The 22,920-nt window shown below is 41.0% G+C and overlaps 1 protein-coding gene across 5 annotated transcripts in view; it reads left to right on the forward strand.

Moving 5' to 3' along the window:
- The window catches only part of ccdc30 (coiled-coil domain containing 30), a 107,425-nt gene that overhangs the window by 43,223 nt on the left and 41,282 nt on the right, over positions 1 to 22,920 (forward strand). For all 5 annotated transcript variants that reach the window (XM_051930365.1, XM_051930364.1, XM_051930367.1 and 2 more), the window contains one exon: positions 16,475 to 16,590. In XM_051930365.1, coding sequence (XP_051786325.1) covers positions 16,475 to 16,590 — 116 coding nt within the window. The remainder of the gene's footprint in view (positions 1 to 16,474; positions 16,591 to 22,920) is intronic.

Below are 22,920 nucleotides of genomic sequence, written 5' to 3' on the forward strand. Positions count from 1 at the left end.
TGAACATGTTTAATAATTTCTATTAATAAACAAGCAAAGAAGTCTGATCTTTGGCACTATACAGTCATATGAAAAAGTTTGGGAACCCCTCTCAGCCTGCATAATAATTTACTCTACTTTCAACAAATAAGATAACAGTAGTATGTCTTTCATTTCCTAGGAACATCTGAGTACTGGGGTGTTTTCTGAACAAAGATTTTTAGTGAAGCAGTAATTAATTCAAATGTGAAAAAGTGGCTGTGCAAAAATTTGGGTCCCTTGTAATTTTGCTGATTTGAATGCATGTGACTGCTCAATACTGATTACTTACAACACCAAATTGGTTGGATTGGCTCGTTAAACCTTGAACTTCATAGACAGATGTGTCAAATCATGAAAAAAGGTATTTAAGGTGGTCAATTACAAATTGTGCTTCCCTTTGACTCTCCTCTGAAGAGTGACAGCATGGGATCCTCAAAGCAACTCTCAAAAGATCTGAAAACAAAGATTGTTCAGTATCATGGTTTAGGGCAATGCTCCGCAACCGGTGTGCCACGGCACACTGGTGTGCCTTGAGCCGATACAGGTGTGACGCTGTCAAATAAGACAATTTTCTAACTAAATAATATTTCAACGGTCCTCCTTAGAAACACAATAACGAGAATACGTGCAATGAAATATTCGCGTAAATAGCATTTTAAAGGTTTCATAATTTTATGTGTCATTTCTCTGAAATAATAAATCCCATCGCCTGGCGCCTATGACGTAGGCCCTACGTAGTCGCCAGACAACTGCGTAGTATGCTTTGATAGGCAGAGCGCTCCGTGCCCTCACCTAGATTCAATTCAAGCCGACGTATAGATTCGTCTTCACGTACAGATGATGATGAACCCAGCACAAGTGTTGCAAAAAAAAAAAAAAAACAAAGAAGATTGTGAAAAGGAAGTACAACGATGACTACATTCGATATGGATTCTCGTGGTGTGGTGACGAAACGGCTCCAAAGCCACAATGCATCATTTGCGGCGATCAGCTATCAAACGAGGCAATGGCACCCAGTAAACTAAATCGACATCTAAATTCAAACCATCCCAGTTACGCCAAAAAAAGACAAACAACTCTTGTGTTAATTAAAAATGATAAGCGATCATGCTTAAAAGATCTTGACCAAGAACTTCGGGTTGCGCTGTCAAATATTGAGCCGAATATTCCAGATTCATTTTGGAACAAAGTGCTTTTGACAGATGAGACAAAAATTGAGTTATTTGGTCATAACAAAAAATGTTTTGCATGGCGGAAGAAGAACACCACATTCCAAGAAAAACATCTGCTACCTACTGTCAAATTTGGTGGAGGTTCCATCATGCTGTGGGGCTGTGTGGCTAGTTCAGGGACTGGGGCCCTTGTTAAAGTCGAGGGTCGGATGAATTCAACCCAATTTCAACAAATTCTTCAGGATAATGTTCGCAGAGTTACACAGAGGTTGGATATTCCAACAAGATAATGACTTAAAACACAGTTTGAAATCTACAAAGGCATTCATGCAGAGGGAGAAGTACAATGTTCTGGAATGGCCGTTACAGTCCCCTGATTTGAGTATCATCGAAAATCTATGGGATGATTTGAAGCAGGCTGTCCATGCTCGGCAGCCATCAAATTTAACTGAACTGGAGAGATTTTGTATGGAAGAATGGTCACAAATACCTCCATCCAGAATCCAGACACTCATCAAAGGCTATAGGAGGCATCTAGAGGCTGTTATATTTGCAAAAGGAGGCTCAACTAATTATTGATATAATATCTCTGTTGGGGTGCCCAAATTTATGCACCCATCTAATTTTGTTATGATGCATATTGCATATTTTCTGTTAATCCAATAAACTTAATGTCACTGCTGAAATACTACTGTTTCCATAAGACATGTCATATATTAAAAGGAAGTTGCTACTTTGAAAGCTCAGCCAATGATAAACAAAAATCCAAAGAATTAAGAGGGGTTCCCAAACTTTTTCATATGACTGTATGTAGTGGTCTACTAATGCAAAGTCTTTAAAATGTGACATTTTGATGTCCACAAATACTGCTAAGTTTTTACAGAAGATCAATCAGGCTGCATTAATATTGGTATCGGTATCGGCAGTACTGGCCTCCGTATCACCTGGTATCGGATCAAAAACAGAGTTGTCAGTATTGCCCATCACGAGTATTTACTTATGTTAACTCTATAATCATTCCATGTAGATGATAGTAGATATTTAGTCAAATTAATACACTGTATCTCATAAGAACATTCAGTCTGTCATGCTTGTTCGGTTAGTGTACAACTAATTCCTTCTAATATATCATCCAGATACTTTTTAAAAGCTGTCTAGGTATTCACTGAATCTGTACTTTCTTTTCCAAGATTCCTGTGATTGTTTCAGTAAAGATGTGCTTGCTGGCTTCAGTCCACATCCCATTAATGTTCACCTGTTTTCTTGAGTACATTATTCAACTGAAAAAAATCAGAATTATAAATTTACTGATGTCTTTGAAAAAAATAGGATTAGGTCTCCAAATAGCCTTCTCTGCTTAAGACTAAAGAAGTTAAGTTTTCCGAGACCCTAGGAGTAGGAAAAGCCATTTAGTCATAGGATGCACTTGGTTGCATTTCTCTTTGCAACTTATATTGCACCTATGTCATTTTTTTGTAGTGTGGTGACCAGAATTGCACTTAAGCTTCACATGTAGTCTCAGTTTTGGCAATGTAACCTAATATTTTATTTCACATTTTTTATTGCTTGTACACATAGCTTTGATGATGAAATAGAGTTCTATCTCTGAGAATGTTGTGTCTATGTTGACCCCTGAATCCTACACCATGGTCGTTGTCTTTGTAGGTCAACTTCACTCATCTTGAATTTATAATTAATGTTCCTCTATAGATGCCTGTATGTAGCTTTTGGCACTTTTTTACATTAAATTTAATTTTTAAAATGTTCTTGAAACATTTGGAAATATCTTCTTCAATTTCTTTTTTCTCCAAGGTATTTGCTGTCACTGTAATATTTGTGTCACTCGTGAATTTTACAATTTTACTAACTATCCTCAGAAGCCACCACATAAGGTCCACCTATCTACTATTGACTTGGACCTTTTTTGTCTTCAGAAGAGGTGTTGAAAACATTCCTTATAGATTTTGGACTATGTTGGCTATATATTCATCATGTAATCGCTCAAATATTTTTGGCAACACATTCACCCTGCAAACTTCCTTTTCCACCTTATCTCTATTTGAAGAAGATTGCAGACTGTTCAGGCCATTGGAGTATACAGAAGTGCCTGTCATGTTTAGAGACCATCTTGAGATGATGTCTGCTTTGCTACATGGCTCAGTATCCTGCTAGCTGTATCTGTTTTGAAAAAGACTTTGGACATTAAGGGAGGCACATGGTCAGCAACAGTGCTTAGGTACACTGTGACACTTAAATGACACTCATTTGGTACTAACTGACCCAATGTGTACCAAAAAAAATCCAACACCATTGCACAACCAACATCATATGCCCTGAACACAAGGCAGGAAGGATCAATAGATTCAAGCTATTCTGATCCTACAGTCAACACAATTTTCTGAAAACTGTAGGCAGGATTGCATGAAAAACCCAAGAAGACAGTTAGTTCTGAGGTGCTCTTACCACTCTGTGTGGTACACGCAGTCATATCACAGTCAAAGTCACTTTGATCACACATGTTGCAATTCTAATGTTTGGGCAAACAACAGCTCTTGACCCACATCTGCTTGCTATATAAATTGAGTTACTGCCACATGATTGGTTGTTTAGAGGAGCAACTGGGATTTTGTTTCTGATCCCACTAAATGAGCTCGATTCAAAATCCACTATAAAAATAATTTACATTCTTTATCTGGATTACATGCACACACGAACTGCATGTCTCTTATACCTGTCTCTCTCTCTTTGTCTGTCTTCAATCATTTAGCATAGTCCGACTCTTTGTGATCTTATGGACTTTAGCACACCATGCGTCTCTGTCAGCTACTGCTCCTTTAAGTTCTTGTATACCTGCTTTTCGAATATGATGGTGTCACCAATGCAGCAGCCAAATATGTGGACCTCATTTTGTGGCTCCACCATGTGTATCTATTGTACACTTTCTAAATCTGTATTTTCTTTAACAGGGCAGTTGTAAGCCTTTTTACATCAGTGATGAAATGAATGACTCTGTTCTACAGGTGCTGTGTTTTCCTCCTAAACATGTGCTTGTGCTCTATATACACATAATAACTGTAAAATAATACCTAAATGAATGAGAAAAGAAAAACTTCAAAAATACATTAGGCTTACTAATAAAAAGAAAGACAGGTATAGTGACCCAAATGGGAGTGGGTTTACTTTATGTATATTCCAACATTGTGCCTAGGATAATATGTACTGTATGTTTGTTTATAGAGTCAAAACTGCATAAAAATAAGAGTAAAATGCAGAAGAAACCCTCAAAACAAAAACAAAATAAGACTGCCTAATATTTTCCTGTGAGCAATTTAAAAAAAAGGACAACTAGGCATAAAACTTAATCATTGTGGCTGGATGTTTTGCAGTTTAGCTAGTCTTGGAAGGAACTTTGCTGCCCTCTATTGCCAGTGAATTGTTGTTGCTACTTGGCTGATTGAAAGTATTTCAAGGCAATCCTAAATGGCACCATTACCTACCATCTGCAGGAATGGCTCATTCATTCTTCCAGATCTACTTATTCCAATATAAGTTTCATCAAAGCCAATTTAGAATTGTCAGTCAGTTTCAACCCTGATTACACGTGGAAAATTCGTGTGAATCTGAGAATTTAGTAAATCTATATAGTGACCTCTCAGGGATTTGATTCCAGAGTTTTAGTGCATCAAAGCAACCGCACCAACAAGAATGATAACAAAATTTATTTTATATAGTGTCTTGACTTAGCATATGCAGGAGAAGGGGCTTTCGGTATATACAAAGCCTTCTGCCTTCAGTAGTGCTCTAAGCCTAGTTAAAATGCGTTCAGAGATGATATAAAACTGCAGTCAAGTAGCACTGATTAAAATAGCTGTGTGAGAAACAAAGAGTAATCAATTGGAAAATTCATTGAAAGAATGTAAACATTTAAACAACTGCAAATCACAAATGTCTGTATCAGCGCAAGAGCATGGTTGCTCCATCATGTACTGATAAAGGACAACTGACCAAATTTTTTTTTTTCTGCACAATCTCACTTCATTTTAATTATTTATGAGGCAGTATTAGAAACAAGCCACGACAACCTTTGACATAAATGATCTGTAAAAAAGATTATGATAGCTAGGAGCTTGTGACTGACCGAGCTGCAGCACACCATGTAATTTGAAAACAACCTGTCACTAACATAACTAGTGCCAGATTTCCAAGACGTTTTCTTACAATTAATTATAATATTACTATTGTTATGTTGATGTGAATAATGTTACTGAAAATAATCATGCTGGAGACTGTGCAGTACTTTTGCAGGTGCATAGCAAAATTGTTAGTATTGAAATAGAACTTGCTGTGTTAATGTAAGCCTTAACGGTAATACTGTATTTATGTAAGGAGTATTTCCATACTTTGTGTTATTTACACATAAAGTGGTGATTTTGCTGTATGTAAAGGTTTAAACTGGTTCTTGCTTTGTGAAGCTGCTAAAATGTGTATTGTGAAATAGGCGACCCGGACACAGACAGGCAGACACGTTTCCATCCATCACCACACGTTTATTTACACAATATTATTTACAAGTCACTATGTGCACCACACAAACAAACCCCCACAGTCTCTCACAATCCCGGCTTCTTCATTAAGGCTCCTCTTCACACAATACTCAGGGCCTCTCTTTGCCACCTCCTCTGACCTCGTCCACCTCCTCACCCGACTCCAGCCTTGATTGTAGGGAAGCGGCTCCTTAAATAGGCAGACGGCTGCAGACCACACCCGGCCACCTGCGACATAACTCCCCTCCACGCTGAGACCCCACAGGGCCAGCGGACAGTTCCGCGAGGACAGATTTTCCTCTGTGGCAGGCCGATCCGTCCCAGCCTAGGGCCCGGTCCTCTATAATAAAAAGAAAAACAAGGGGCGGAGACGTTGCCCTGACACGGCGCCTCTGTGCGCCTTTTCCAGGCTTGGGCCAACGCTCTCCGCTCCATCCGGCATCCTGATGCTTGTAATCTTGGCCTCCTGGCCCAAGATTTCCGTGACCCCTGCCACGGAACCGTCAACTGGTGCACACATTTGTCTCGCCTCCCAGCCTGCGGGTTTTTCCTCTGCCTCGGCAGAGGGCGGCCCTTCCAGGGACGCGCGCACTCAGCTGCATGTCCTCCCATATCGGAGGAACTGGCTTCTCCAAGCTGCTTCCTCCTTTTAATTTGGGACGCCGTGACGGTTCGAATCTGCCCATTGCAAAAGGGCAGACCCAGCCCTGCTGGTGTCTGGAGCTTCACGGGGTTGGTCCCACTTACCTTCCCCGCTGTGCCTCTCCAGTCCGAAGTTCCCGCAGCGCGTCGATCCTCCTTCCTCTGCGGCTCTCGATCGCACGCCACTGCCGTCCCTCCTGGATCCTGCATTTCCGCCTGGAGGGCACATCGCTCGGCCGGCAGCGATAGCGCAAGCTGAAGCTCGCCCTGCAGCTCGCCCTGCAGCTCCTGCAGAATCGCTGTCAAAGAGTGAGAAACAGTCGGCGGTGTGCCTACCTTTCGAGCAGCGCCACTCGCCGACTGCTCTCCGTGGGCTCTTCCCTGCAGCCCACTCGGGCTTCTTCCTGGCACGAGATGGACATTCCCTGCTTCCGCCTCTGACCAATCGTTGGCGGGACGATAGGACACGCTGCCCAATCCTGTGCCTGTTACGAGGAGGGACTTCCGGTCTGCGACCTCCTCACCCTCCTTCCACACTCGAGGGCGAGGTTCTGGCCAGCTCCGCAGCTGCTGTGTGTGCAGCGTCTCCTTCCCAGCAGCTCTCCCTGCTGCCACTGTGCTCTTGAGCCGCCCCTGAAACAATACCAAGTCCAACAGCGGACCTCCCCTGGTCTGTGACACACCCGGTAATTGCGGGGTTGGGTGCACGCCGCCCCTGCGGCACGTGGGTGAGGTTGCCTGCTGTGCCAGGCCTTTCACAGAATCTCTCAACAATACAGGTCCCCACCTTGACCCAGGTGGAGCATCCTGCCGACTACGCCACTCTGAAATAGGCGACCCGGACAGAGACAGGCAGACACGTTTCCATCCATCACCACACGTTTATTTACACAATATTATTTACAAGTCACTATGTGCACCACACCAACATACCCCCACAGTCTCTCACAATCCCGGCTTCTTCATTAAGCCTCCTCTTCACACAACACTCAGGGCCTCTCTTTGCCACCTCCTCTGACCTCGTCCACCTCCTCACCCGACTCCAGCCTTGATTGTAGGGAGGCGGCTCCTTAAATAGGCAGATGGCTGCGGACCACACCCGGTCACCTGTGACAGTATCTAATACTACTTTCTTCAGGTTACTGTCAATTACCTGTAAGCAGACTCATGTAGTGAACTCCACTTCATCTTGAGTGGATTTGGAATTTTTAATTAATTTTTCACCTGTCAAGCCTGTGCAAAATATTGTACTAGATTGTTAGCCTGAAAATTGTGTGCATTGGATGCATAATTAATAATAATTGCCAATGCTTTCTGCAAAGCATATCATTTATTAACTAAAATCTAATATCACAGCAATTGTATAGTCAGGCCCATAAATATCTAGAGAGTGACACAATTTTCGTTATTTTACCTCTGTAAATAACCACAATGTTTTTGAAATAAATCAATTCTGCTTTAGTTTAAGGGGTTTACCAAAAATCTTGTATGAGCTGTTTAGGAATGACAATGAGATTTTTATACATTGTCCTGCTATTTTCAGGGGCTCAAAAAGTATTTGGACAATCTAACATAATCATGAATGTAAAAGTCAATTTCAATACTTGGTTGAAAATCCTTTACAGTCTATGGCTGCTTGAAGTCTGCAACCCAGAGCCATCTTCAAGTGCTGGGTTTCCACCCTAGTGGTACTTTGCCAGGATTTTACTGTCGCTCTCTTCAGTTGCTGCTTGTTCGTTGGACTTTCTACCACTAGTTTTGTCTTCAGCAAGTGAAATTCATGTCCAGTTGGGTTGAGGTCAGTGGATTGACTTGGCCTTTGAAGAATAATCCACTACTTTGTGTTGAAAATCCCTTGGTTTGCTTTCACAATATGCTTTGGCTCATTGTCCATCTTTACTGTCAAGTGCCAACCTATCAGTTTTGCAGCATTTGGTTGAATCTGAGCAGATAGTATAGCCCCATACACTTCAGAATTCATCCTGCTACTTCTGCCACCAGTTATATCATCCATAAACACCAGTGAATAACTTCCATTGTCAGCCATGTATGACCATGCCATAATACTGCGTCCACCATGTTTCACAAATGATGTGGTATTCATCAGATCATGAGCTGTTTCTTCTCTTCTCTTTCCAACATTCTGGTATACATTGATCTTAATTTCCTTTGTCCAAAGAAAATTGTTCTGGAACTGGACAGTCTTTTAAAAAGTGTTTTCTGGCAAAGTCTTATGTGCCCTTCCCATGCTTGAGGTTTACCAGTGGTTTGTACCTTATGGTAAACCCTCTCTTTTTACTTTCATAAAGTCTTCTGTTGATTGTAGACTGTGGTAATGACAGGTCTACCTTCTGGAGAGTGTTCTTGGTTTGGCTAAATGTTGTGAAGGGGTTCTTCTTCACCAAGGAAAGAATTCTGCAGTCATCCAGCACAATTGTCTTCCATGATTGTCCAGACCTTCTGGAGTTGCTGAGCTCACCAATGTGTTCTTTCTTTTTAAGAATGTACCAAATGGTTGATTTGACCACTCCTGGTGTTCCTCAGCCTTATGATATTGTTTTACTAGTATGGACAGCTATTTGGAGCTAATATTGAGAGTTCTTAGTGATAGCTTCATTTTCACCCATCAAAGCTGAGAGTGTGCCCTTTAGTGAGTATTGTGTTTTGATTGGTGAATCATCAGCATGTTAATCTTCAGCCTTCTGTATTCATAGGCAGAAACATCAGATACAGACTCCTGAGATGATGATGAGTTCAGAGCTTCTTGAATTAAAATAGATGCTTAATGCAGTAATTTTGGCCAGTTTTTCGCACTCATATGCCATGGCCTTGCACAGTCATAACTTTGAGTATGCACTTTGCTTCCCATGGGAATCCAGTGGCACAAAGACATGTACAATCTTGTAACTGCATGTTCCCTTTATTAAGGAGTCACTAGTCAAAAACACTGGACTTGCTAGAGCCCACCCACTCAACTTTCATAGGTGAAAATGTGAGTTTTCAAGGCATGTTTCATGTTGTGTGGAGGCATGTGGCATCACTAAAATACGTTAATGAAGAAATAATCAAATATATACATAAAAAATTAGCAACACAAACCATATTTCATTGCACAATTAGTCATGCTCACATATCATTGTGTTTTAATGTATATATTGTCACATTTATTTATTTCTGAAATATTCCTCCGTAACTACCTGCCTCAGAATAACAAATTGTGCTTCTTGGGGCTAATTCTAGAGGACTTGATAGAACAAATGACAATGACCACTCCTCTGTAGATGGCAGAAGGCTGCTGCTCAGCAGCTGAGACTTGCTGGTTTGCAGCCTGCTGTGGCAAGTAATTTCATGGAAAATTAAACCAACAGAATTCAAAGAGCCATGATCTATAGGAGGACTTACCTTGTATCATAAACTGAGCTTTGACCTGATCCTGCTGGTGTTGCTGTAAATTTTAATCTCTTTGCTTTTATCTAAATCAATCCAACATGTTAGGCCCTGCTGTCTGGTTGAAGACCGTGTGGAGTTTGCATGCACTCCCTATAACTTTGTAGGATGGATACTCTGATTTTCTTTCCACATCCTTTTAATACACAAGTGTTATTTTAAATAGCAATTTTAAATTGGTCCAATGTGAGTGTAGTTTTGTGCATAAGTGTGCCCTAAAAATGGAAGATCATTCTGTCCAGGTCTGATTTCTGCCATGTGCCCAGTGTTGCAAGGATAGAATCCAGTGCCCACTCCTGTGAACTGCAATAAGTAGTTTTAAGAAAGTAATGTAGTTAGATGTGTGCTGAGTGCGGAGTTCTTTTCATTAAATCCATGTCCTTATGTGATGCTCTAGAGGGTGCTGTTTCATTACAACTCACAACTCCAAAATTGCCAAGGAATCTGATTTGCATCCTTTGAAATTGTCAGTGCACTCCCCCATCTCTGGGACTGAGGTCACCGAGGTGGTCAAAGAACTCCTTGGTGGCAGGGCCCCGGGGGTGGATGAGATACGCCCGGAGTTCCTCAAGGCTCTGGATGTTGTAGGACTGTCTTGGTTGACACGCCTCTGCAACATCGCATGGACATCAGGGACAGTGCCTCTGGATTGGCAGACCGGGGTGGTAGTCCCCCTCTTTAAGAAGGGGGATCGGAGGGTGTGTTCCAACTACAGAGGGATCACACTCCTCAGCCTCCCTGGAAAAGTCTATTCAGGGGTCCTGGGGCCTCATGTATAAACGGTGCGTACGCACAGAAATGTTGCGTACGAACCTTTCCACGCTCAAATCGCGATGTATAAAACCTAAACTTGGCGTAAAGCCACGCACATTTCCACGGTAACTCATACCTTGGCGTACGCAATTTCTCCGCTCGGTTTTGCAGACTGGCGGCACCCAGCGTCAAAGCAGTGCTACTGTTCCTGTATGGTTACCCTTTCTTAGATCCACATCCACGGCGGCGGCTTTGTCAAATACACTGAAATTAACCGCATATCATTCATAAATTTAATGCATCTGATTGTAATTAACCTGTAACAATATAATGGTCCACAGAATGGTCAAACTACTGTTCCTGTGTGCTCATCCTTTCTTTCTTAGCTCCACATTCCTGACGCGGCTTTATAAATACACTGAAATTAACTGCATATTGTTTATTAGTGTAATACATCTGATTGTAATTAACCTGCTGCAATATAATGGGCCAGGGAATAGCCATAGTATTCCAAATACCATAACTGCTTTAGCGTTGTTACGCTCACTGCATCTTGTTCTTCTTTTTGCTGTTCCCGTTAAGGGTTGCCACTGCGGATCATCTTTTTCCATATTACTCTCACTGCACCACTCGGAGTATTTATATCACTGTATCTGAGTGTGAATCACAGCAGCAGATGATCGGAAAGAGAATGATCGGTATATAGTTTCAAGTACACACTACCTCAACCACGGCAAAAAGCGTCAAAGCCTTTCCTGTACGGACCTTGCGTTTCAGAAACAGTTTCATCCCAAGAACTATAAACGCACTCAATCACCTCACTGTAAACTTGCACTACAGTTATAATATTGCACAACCTGCGCTACTTTATAAAGCGCGTATGATGTCAATATCATTTTTAAGATGAAATGCAGCAAAATATGTTGCTTACAGTATACAGATAAAACTTTAACTTCATTTAAATAATCTGTATTGTTAATAAATAAACATGTGAGGACACGGTGCCGCAGCGTATAGCTGGTTCAAGGATAGCTCCTGCCTTGCGCTGTATTCTTGCTGGTGCTGACGCGACACTGGAAGGATAGACGAATAGAATAATTAAACATGTACTACGAAGATATTTCAATGTTCCTTAAAAGTTTTGAAGAATCTGCGTTCTAAGCTTACAAATGGCTTAACGTCTATTACAGAGCTGATTGTGTGGCGATTGGAGAAAGAAAAGTATGGACAGGAATTGGAGGTTTGAAAGACACAGTACTTCTGTAATAAATTATTTCATCGAAGGTCGCACGTGGTGCAGCAAGCCTCTTGCGTGAAATATGAACAATCACTGCGCCACCGTGTTCCCATGTTTAATAACATGCTTTCATTCCAATCATCATGAAAATGATATCACGTATACATCTCAGTATTTTAATTATTCAGAGAGCTGTAATATGTCGAATGTAATGCATTCTGTGCCCTGTCGGAGAAAGAGAAAGAACGGAAGCACGTAGTGATTCACACACATAGAGCACATAGAAGATCAAATACAGAACAAAGCATTTAACATGCTACTTGAGAAACTAGTAAAATAAACGATTTTAAGATGAAGTTTATGATGTTCTACTTTAATGGCAAAATAAACAACGTGATTAAAGTGGAAATTTCGAGATTAAAGTTGACATTTCGTGCTTTTTTCCCACTGTGTGCCTATGTTTTTTGTTTGTACCCTAATAAGCTTTCATATGACACTCAGACGGTGGGCTACGACTCGCCTTTTCACAGCGACTTTGATATGTGATTTCTTTTTTATTTCGGGCACTGTGCGACTTTGTGAAGTTGAGCCTTCGAGTTTCTCCGACACTCTGTCACTCGATCAGCTTCCTTTTGTTGATTATACCACTGTTTAAACCAACAAATAGTACGTTTTTCCTTTGCCTCCACTTGGTATTCGCTGAAATTCTTATATTTTCTCCCGTGCTTTTCCCATTGTCTTTTCACAGAAGGCTATTTATATTGATTTGCATATTCAAAGAGGCGTAATTCTGGGAGGAGTTGGGGCGGGACAGAAGGCGCGTGCACGTGCGTTACTTTTCACGCAAATCGGGATTTATGTAGTAGAAGAACGTGAAAGTATGCGTGCGCACAGATTCCTGCATCTGGATTTTTCTGTGCGTACGCACAATCCCGCTTTTGTGCTTACGCCATGTTATAGTGTGAGTTCTATGCACGGCGTTATACATGAGGCCCCTGGAGAGGAGGGTCCGTCGGATAGTCGAGCCTCGGATTCAGGAGGAACAATGTGGTTTTCGTCCTGGTCGTGGAACAGTGGACCAGCTCTATACCCTTAGCAGGGTCCTGGAGGGTGCATGGGAGTTTGCCCAACCAGTCTACATGTGTTTTGTGGACTTGGAAAAGGCATTCGACCGTGTCCCTCGGGGAATCCTGTGGGGGGTACTCCGAGAGTATGGGGTACCGGCCCCCCTGATAAGGGCTGTTCGGTCCCTGTACGATCGGTGCCAGAGCTTGGTCCGCATTGCCGGCAGTAAGTCGAACCCGTTTCCAGTGAGAGTTGGACTCCGCCAGGGCTGCCCTTTGTCACCGATTCTGTTCATAACTTTTATGGACAGAATTTCTAGGCGCAGCCAGGGTGTTGAGGGGGTCCGGTTTGGTGGGCTCAGGATTGGGTCACTGCTTTTTGCAGATGATGTTGTCCTGTTTGCTTCATCAGGCCGTGATCTTCAGCTCTCTCTGGATCGGTTCGCAGCCGAGTGTGAAGCGGCTGGGATGAGAATCAGCACCTCCAAATCCGAGACCATGGTCCTCAGCCGGAAAAGGGTGGAGTGCCCTCTCAGGGTTGGTAGCGAGATCCTGCCCGAAGTGGAGGAGTCCAAGTATCTTGGGGTCTTGTTCACGAGTGAGGGAAGAATGGAGCGTGAGATCGACAGGCGGATCGGTGCGGCATCCGCAGTAATGCGGGCGCTGCATCAGTCTGTCTTGGTGAAAAAGGAGCTGAGTCGCAAGGCGAAGCTCTCAATTTACCAGTTGATCTATGTTCCTACTCTCACCTATGGTCATGAGCTATGGGTAGTGACCGAAAGAACGAGATCGCGAATACAAGCGGCTGAAATGAGTTTCTTCCGCAGGGTGTCTGAGCTTTCCCTTAAAGATAGGGTGAGAAGCTCAGTCATCCGGGAGGGGCTCAGAGTAGAGCCGCTGCTCCTCCGCATCGAGAGGAGTCAGATGAGGTGGCTCGGGCATCTGATCAGGATGCCTCCTGGACGCCTCCCTGGTGAGGTGTTCCGGGCACGTCTAACCGGGAGGAGGCCCCGGGGAAGACCCAGGACACGCTGGAGGGACTATGTCTCTTGACTGGCCTGGGAACGCCTTGGGATTCTCCCGGAAGAGCTAGAAGAAGTGGCCGGGGAGAGGGAAGTCTGGGTATCTCTGCTCAAGCTGCTGCCCCCGCGACCCGACCTCGGATAAGCGGGAGACGATGGATGGATGGATGAAATTGTCAGTTCTCAGTTTAAGCAGTACCAATTGTAGAGTTTCAAAAATGTAAGATGATTGCTATTTTACCCTTTGATGTTGTATTATGTATATAAAATTTTGTTTGTAATCTGTTAGTTTAAATGGATTATGAACTACTTTTATATACTATATTCACATCCTGCAATTGGCTGGCACCATGTCCAGGGATTGTTCCTGCCTTGCATCTCATGCTTGCTGAGATAGGATCCAGCTTTTCCATGACCCTCCTCTGGATAAGTGGGTTTGGAAAATTGATGGAGTTTGGAATGAAATATATTTTATTTACAAAATGTGTAAACACAAATATAATAATATAACAGTAATAAATAGGTTAATTGGTTGATGGTAGTTTCATCTTACAAAGAAAATAACAGTTTTAAGAAGCAAATCAAAATAATATATTTAATTAAATTTCTTTACAATATTAAAAATACAAATCAATGAAATTCAAAACTGCATTTTTGCTGACTTCATATTTTCAGACTTTTCTTTTAAATCTACTGTTTGGCTGAGTTCACTCTCCATTGATGAAATAGCTGGGAATTTTATGAATCATAAGGACAAATATATTCATACTGTATCCACAGATATAGTATGTGGGTGAAAAAACAATAATTTATACCCATGTAGCATTTTTATTAATTTCACACATTATTTATGTTAATAGTAATATGGAAAAATACCAATAAAAAGCATGGTAGTTTAAAATGGGCATTTAATATATATATATATATATATATATATATATATATATATATATAATATTGTCACACACATGTGTTTAGGAGACAGCCTAAGGGCTTAAATACAGGTAATTCCATGCCAGGCCAGGGGGTGGCGGAGTGTACTACTTTTCCCTCTCGATCTGTTGCAGACCATTCTAGGGAAATCCTGCCCGGCTCTGGGGCAGCCAATGACGTCCCTTCCGTTTCCGGGGCTGATGACGTCACTTCCTTAGCTGGCCTTTAAAAGCCGCCATACTGTCTGAAGAAGTCAGTCCTGTTTTGGACTTGGTTGAATGAACATGTCTACCTTATTAGACCAATTTTGCAGCCGTAATCGATTAAATGGGTGGCTGCCCCAAACCTTCTTGATGTCTCATGGTCATTCTTGAGACAATATATATAATATAGTAAAGTATATGCTGACCAATTCAGTGATTAGATACAAATCAGCTTATCAGAATATTACAAATGGGCCTTCTTCAGGGAAGATCTAATAGGTTATAACCTACAGATCCAGTTCCGCTGCAGTTAAAGTAAATTAAACCTTGCAAGTTGAAGCAAACAATTTGCAGTTATCTCGATTTCTGCTGATTACTTAAAAACCCTTTGTCTTTCTTAAAGCAGATTTGGAACAGACTGTGTTAGTGCACCCTCTGAAGTACTACTTCAACAATATTACACTGGCATAGAACAAATAAACAATGGCAAATAATGATTCCTTGGGTTATATTTTTAAGTGTACAAAATGTTATTCAAATTTTAAGAAAAACTGAAGTGTTCTAAAACTTTGACCTATAGTGTATGTATCCAAAATCTGTATTAACCTAATGTCAAAATGAAGATGGAAAATAAGATAAAAAACAAATTTAGTGAGTGGCAAATAATATTAAAGTAAATGTAAGACTATGATCTTGCACTTGAGGAAAATAAAGAAAATGGTTCAGAGTAAAGAGAATTCCTGCGAGCTAATTGCACTGCATCCTGCGCTTTTCAAGACCATTTGTTACATGAGTCATATACGGTGCCGTGCTCAGTGCATAAAGTCGAGTAAGACAGGTAGTCATAACACACATACTTTGCTTTAGCTACAAATTCTCACATCTCTTTATACCTGCATTAACATGCGTGTTGATCATTATCGCACCACATTAAAAATAAAATAGGTGTAAAGGTTCGGAGTCAGAAAAAGATGGCAATCACATTTAGCACAAAATAAAGAACAAGAACATTCAATGTAAAGAGAGCATCTATGAAACAGAATACAGTGAAGACCACCTGTAAAGGGCTCATGTATAGGTCATATGACATTAAGACCAAACATTGTTAGCATGCGAAAATAATATAAAACAATGTAATAGGGTTAATTGGAGCAGGACAGTTGTACCTAGTCCATGTGTTTGTAAGCCAGTCAGTATATTTAAAAAAAAAAAATGCTGCACCCCAGGCTACTACCTATGTTGTGTAAATGGTAGAGCCAGCTCTGAGTACAAAACAAACAAAGAGCAAATCTGATGGTTTGGCTCGCCTCAGTCCAGAAAGAGCACATCAGCACCCAAGCAGCACCATGCTCAGCTGTAGGAGTGGACACAGGCACCTGGCTCGCTTGAGTGCTTTCTAACTAAACCTGTTCTGCTGTTTTTGTGTGTTCAATTAGATCTACTGGAGCTGCAGAAGGCCAAGGATCACAATCAGAGGCTTGATAAAGAAAACCTGGCTTTGAGAAATCGTGTCCGCTCCTTAGACTCACAAAGGAAGATGCTGCAAGAAACGGTACATTTCATCTTTTTGTGGCATTTCTGAGTTATAGTGATTAATTACTTTCCCCCAGACCTGGCCATACTAACTTTGCTTTTTCCAGCTTTGTTTTCTTGTCTGTCTTGAACTATATGTTGCAGTTTGTGGAGCTAGTAGCAAAATAAATAATATGCAGCAATGTTGGAAATTTTTCAAAAGTTTTCAAAAGTAACAGGAAAAAGTTTAAAATAGGGCATTTTATTCACCATTCATTCCTGTTCACCTTTTTTTTTTAAATGTGAAAGTAAGATTTAATGGTTCCCAGCATGCTGTATTCAGTCATTTTGCTAGGCTGCTGGTTCTAGATATTTAAACCATTAACATTTCTGATAAGACTCCTTTGCTCCCAACTTATGATTGTTAACCTTTTAAAAGTAATTGTTGCTGCTGTTAGCATTATATAGGTTTCTATTTTTTATTTAATCTGACATTATTATCTAACATATCTTAAGCAAGTTTGAGAATGAGTTGATATTATCTAACTTGAGTTGGAAATTACAGTTTTCTTGAAACTGCTACAGCTGAAGATTGATAAGTAGAATGATCCCCTCAAGGCTGCATGGTGAGTCAGAGGTTAGAACCGAGTCCACCAAATTGCAGTTTACAGTCTTCCATCTTAGCTACACTGCTCTCATTTACTCCCAGCTTTCACTTCTTTATCTGTTAATGAGATTGTACACTTCTTCCACAGTACCATTCATACCGGGATTCAGGCTTCACAATACAATATTCCCATAATATGAAGTTTTCATAAAATAAATGTACTTTATGTTTAGTGTTACTTATTTGACATTCATAAATGAAAAAACTGCAAACAATATTGAAATTTGTGTGTGAATGCACTATTTTTAACATATGTTTTTGTAGTTTTTTCCTTATTTTATTAGACTAAATAAATCTTTAAATTTTAGCGTAAAATGTTTACACTGCAGTAAGATATGATCTATAACCCTTGTGAAATGATTAGACTCAACATACTCAAAAAGGTTTGGGGCAGTCCCCCGTGTTTTGTGCCTGGCTGCAATGGGTTTGAAAATCAGACAGAAGTATCTTCAATGGAGTCCAAAAGCGAACCGAGTACAGGTTGTAAAAATGGCGGCTTTAAATGCCAAGACCGGAAGTGGCATATGGGAACCGGGAGTGGCCTTCTTCTGACGTCAAAACCGGAAGTGACATCGTCCTAGGCACTGGAACCAGAAGTAATATTGTCCTAGGCGCCAGAACTGGAAGTGACATCTTCAGGGACGAGTCAGGCAGGTTTTCGCACATCTGGTCTGCAGAGACAACAGAAGATGGTTTAACGCACCCCGCCACCCCCTGGCCTGGCTTGGAATTACCCTCACTTGATCCATACAGCGTCCTCCTACTCGCATGTGTGTGACACCCTATAAACTCATAAAATTACTGATATTCAAAACCATCCAAATTTAAATGTATCTTTTTGTTTTCTGAGATAGCACCCAACATTGCTCCAGCAATGGCTATCCTTTTATTTCCTGCTTGAACTACTTACTGATAGAACTTGTGTGATATTTCCTTATAAAAAACAATTAAGAATGACAACACTCTGCATGAAGCTGAGACTTCTCCACTGTGACAATATCCCCTGCCGCTGAAAACACTCAGTCACAGACATAGACGTACAGTATGGTTTGACCAGAAAAATAAGCATTGGGAATTTGTCTACCTTTTCTTTTCAACATACTAGATGGCCTCTGTTGAGACCAACGCAAGATCCACTGCTGTATAATTCCTCCTTGCTGTAATCTACCCCTGTGTTCAGATTCAGCGGGTTGGGAAATGGATGGATGGATGTAATCTACCCTGTTTCTGAACTGGTATCAGTGAAAGCTGTGTTGATGTCTCAAGCACTCATTTTCATATCCGTGATTCATGAGAGCTACAGTAACTGCAGCTTTCTCCTCCCAGTAACCTTTGAGTATATCATGAGAACTGTTTCAATACAGTGATTAATTTTCTTTGGCAATCCCAATAGAGTGGATGCAGTGGTGCATTTATGAAGCAATATTTCGATTTGCAGTATTCGTCCAGGGATGTGGCTCACCACATTATTGTAAGTGTGTCCGTTTGTGAAAATTGCTTAACCTGCATTTCAAGCCCACTTTCACATACAGCTATTAACTTCACACCATTATATAGACAGTGAATAATAGTTCTGCCAAAGTGCAGTATGGTAATCATGTTATACCGCAGTTTTTCAGTCAGATGTTTAAATCCTTCGCCTTCAATGAATGACATTTTCATTTATGTGTCATTTAATTTGTAATGTCATACAATATATGATACAAGACCACATTTCATATTGGCAGTACTTTATATTGCAAAATGTGATTCAGCTTTTTTACATGCTTTCTATTCATCCATTTTCTTTACCTATGTATTCAGTTCAAGGTTTCTGGGGTCCAGAGCACAAGACAGGAACCAAACCTAAGTTGTACGCCTTTGTATTTCAGGGCAAACTTGTGCAGTCTTTTTAGTTTTTGTTTATTTTTTATATTTAATATGAAAATAATGCTATTGCAGTATCTATGTTCAATAACACAGTTGACATTAAGGGAACTACGCTAACAGGCATGAAACAATCTACTGCAAGATAGTGGAAGAAAAGTCATATGCTGAAAATGTCAGAATAATGGTTGCATCCGCAGGGCATTTAAAAATATGATGTTTCTTACTATACATTAAATTACAATAAGTTTAAAATGTCATTATTATAACATGTGCAGAGTGCAGTGAAATTAATACTTGCAACATGCAACACAACACCTATCCAGCACCATGATCAGTTAGTATAACAACCTTACCTTGAAATGTCTGTCTTTCATACCTGAAAAATCTTATAACACATTTGCAATACCAAGTCTTACTTTTACTAAGTATTTTGTATTGTCACAAGAGTACAGTTAAATTTTTACTTGCCAGTTCAACCAATAAAAAACATATTGCCACTCTTGGAGGCCATGAGAAAAAAGAATATATTAATACAGAACTTTATTTCCTGAACCTGTTAGAGCTCCCCATTCTAGCAGCTGAGTCCAACTAAATAGCCTAAGAGACGTTTTAGTGAGGGATGTGATTACAGAGACAATTTTGCTCATTTTTAAAATGAATTAGACTGACCAATCAGCCTAAGATGCATATCTTTGGCCTATGGGAAGATAATCCCATGTGGACACATGAAGAACATGCACACTTCACATGGGCAGTGCCCAAGAAGGGAAATGGACCCGTCTTTTGAAGCTGTGAGGCAGAAGGCCAGCCACTGTGCTATTTTGTCTCTGTACCTCAGTAGTATCCATTTGCTCTCCCCTTTCAGTTCCTAATTAATTTATTGCTCTGCACTTTGACCAATAACACTCTGTCCTTATTATTTCATCATACAGGTTAAACAGAGCTATTTCAGGCTCGTATCCACCATGATTCATTTTTAATTTGTTGTGCTGTCTGTTCGTGGGGTGATCCAAAGTCAGCTTCTGCTTTAAAGTTGTTTTTCATGCAGAGTTCTTGTTAATTACAAGACCCATAGAAAAATGTTTTTACATCTTTTGCTGCTTTTATAATTTATATTTAAAATATCTTATTACTTAACTGTTCAACTTTAAAGGTCCTCTTCAAGCACTAGTTCAGTTTTAAAGAAGGTTAATAAAAATGATCTTCCAGGCCCACTTATGAACTTGTGCTATTTCCAGCAATGCTGAGCTTCATTTGCCAAGACATGGCCAAGAGTCTTGACCTGTCTTCCTTCCTAGATAGATAGATACTTTATTAATCCCAAGGGGAAATTCACATACTCCAGCAGCACCTTACTGATACAAAAAACAATATTAAATTAAAGATTGATAATAATGCAGGTAAAAACAGACAATAACTTTGTATAATGTTAATGTTTACCCCCTCCGGGTGGAATTGAAGAGTCACATAGTTTGGGGAAGGAACGATCTTCTCAGTCTGTCAGTGGAGCAGGACAATGACAGCAGTCTGTTGCTGAAGCTGCTCTTCTGTCTGGAGATGACACTGTTTAGTGGATGCAGTGGATTCTCCATAATTGATAGGAGCCTGCTGAGCGCCCGTCGCTCTGCCACAGATGTTACACTGTCCAACTCCATGCCAACAATGGAGCCTGCCTTCCTCACCAGTTTGTCAAGACGTGAGGCATCTTTCTTCTTAATGCTGCCTCCCCAGCACACCACTGCGTAGAAGAGGGCGCTCGCCACAACCGTCTGATAGAACATCTGCAGCATCTTATTGCAGATGTTGAAGGACGCCAGCCTTCTAAGGAAGTATAACCGGCTCTGTCCTTTCTTACACAGAGCATCAGTATTGGCAGTCCAATCTAATTTATCATCCAGCTGCACTCCCAGGTATTTATAGGTCTGCACCATCTGCACACAGTCACCTCTGATGATCACAGGGTCCATGAGGGTCTGGGCCTCCTAAAATCCACCACCAGCTCCTTGGTTTTGCTGGTGTTCAGGTGTAGGTGGTTTGAGTCGCACCATTTAACAAAGTCATTGATTAGGTCCCTGTACTCCTCCTCCAGCCCATTCCTGATGCAGCCCACGATAGCAGTGTCGTCAGCGAACTTTTGCACGTGGCAGGACTCCGAGTTGTATTGGATGTCCGATGTATATAGGCTGAATAGGACCGGAGAAAGTACAGTCCCCTGTGGCGCTCCTGTGTTGCTGACCGCAATGTCAGACGTGCAGTTCCCAAGATGCACATACTGAGGTCTGTCTTTAAGATAGTCCACGATCCATGCCACCAGGTATGAATCTACTCCCATCTCTGTCAGCTTGTCCCTAAGGAGCAGAGGTTGGATTGTGTTGAAGGCGCTAGAGAAGTCCGGAAACATAATTCTTACAGCACCACTGCCTCTGTCCAAGTGTCCTCAGTAGATTTGTGTGGGTAGGCCTAAATGGAGAAGTAATTCTTGTTCAGTTGGTACATAAAGCTAAGCTCCAGTAGCGATGTAACTGGAAAATAATTTCTCTTTGGGTCTGTTTTCATAATATGATGGACACTCCAATGGTGTTGAAACTAGAAAGCCAAACTTCATAACTCAAAAGGAATTCCTCTTCAGTCTGATTATTATGATGGTGAAAAGAGGTGAACAGGCCTCAAAATGGATGAAAACCTGACAAGAACTTCACCAGTAAGCCCCAAAAATGGTCCTCACCCCAGGAAGCCAGGCCCCAAACTCAAGAGGCAGGCTTTCAGACCTGCTTAGGCCCAAAAATGGGATAGTGGCCTACAAACTTCAAATACACATTTAAATGGCACAAAAAAACAGAAGAATGTCCTTCAAGGGACAGGAAAACCATGAACCCTACTGGCTTGAACAACAAAATAACTGTGCTTTTTAAATTCAAAGAATGTATTAAATAGGCAAAACAAAAGTAAAATATGACACAAATGAGGCAAAAAGATTTTGTCTGTAAAGGCTAACAGATCTAATCCATAATCCAGAAATCAGAAACCAAAGAGAAAGCAAAAATCCACAATAACCAGTAATCCCAAGAAAGTTCTTGCAAAAGAAATGCAATCTACAGCAGCCAGTTATACTCTGTTGGAATCGTCACCTCAACCTCAATATAAAGGCGGGGGGCCCTCCCACAGAGTGACATCATGGCGGTCCCACCTCTTGGAGATCCATCCAGCAAACTGGAGGAATATGGTCTTGAAACACACATACACAATACAGTACATAACAATTAAGCAATATTTAGAGTCAGATCTATAAGTATTTGGACAATGGCACAATCTTCATAATTTTGATTCCGTATACGACCACAGTGGATTTCAAATAAAGCAATCATGTGATTGAAGTGCAGACTTTCATCTTAGATTTAAGGGGTTTACCACAAAATATCGTATGAACTGTTTAGGAATGACAACCATTTGTCTACATGCTCCAACTCCAAGTTCTCCTTATTATTTCTTTAACTATTAAGCAGGTAAAAGGTCAGGAATTGATTCCAAGTGTGGAATTTGCATTTGTAAACTGTCAATGTGAACTCTCAATATGAAGTCCAAAGAGCTGTCCCTGCAAGTAAAAACAGTTCATCTTTAGGCTGAAACAACAAAACAAACCCATTAGGGAGATAGCAGACACACGAGGAGTGGTCAGATCAACCATTTGGTACATCATTTAAATGAAGGACTAGCCTGGTGAACTCAGCAACACCAGAAGGTCTGGAAAACCATAGAAAACAGTTGTGCTCGATGATTGCAAAATTCTTTCCTTGGTGAAAAAGAACTCCTTCACATTTATCCAAACCAAGAACA

This window comes from Erpetoichthys calabaricus, chromosome 8, assembly GCF_900747795.2.
Source record: "Erpetoichthys calabaricus chromosome 8, fErpCal1.3, whole genome shotgun sequence".
Classification (NCBI taxonomy): domain Eukaryota; kingdom Metazoa; phylum Chordata; class Cladistia; order Polypteriformes; family Polypteridae; genus Erpetoichthys; species Erpetoichthys calabaricus.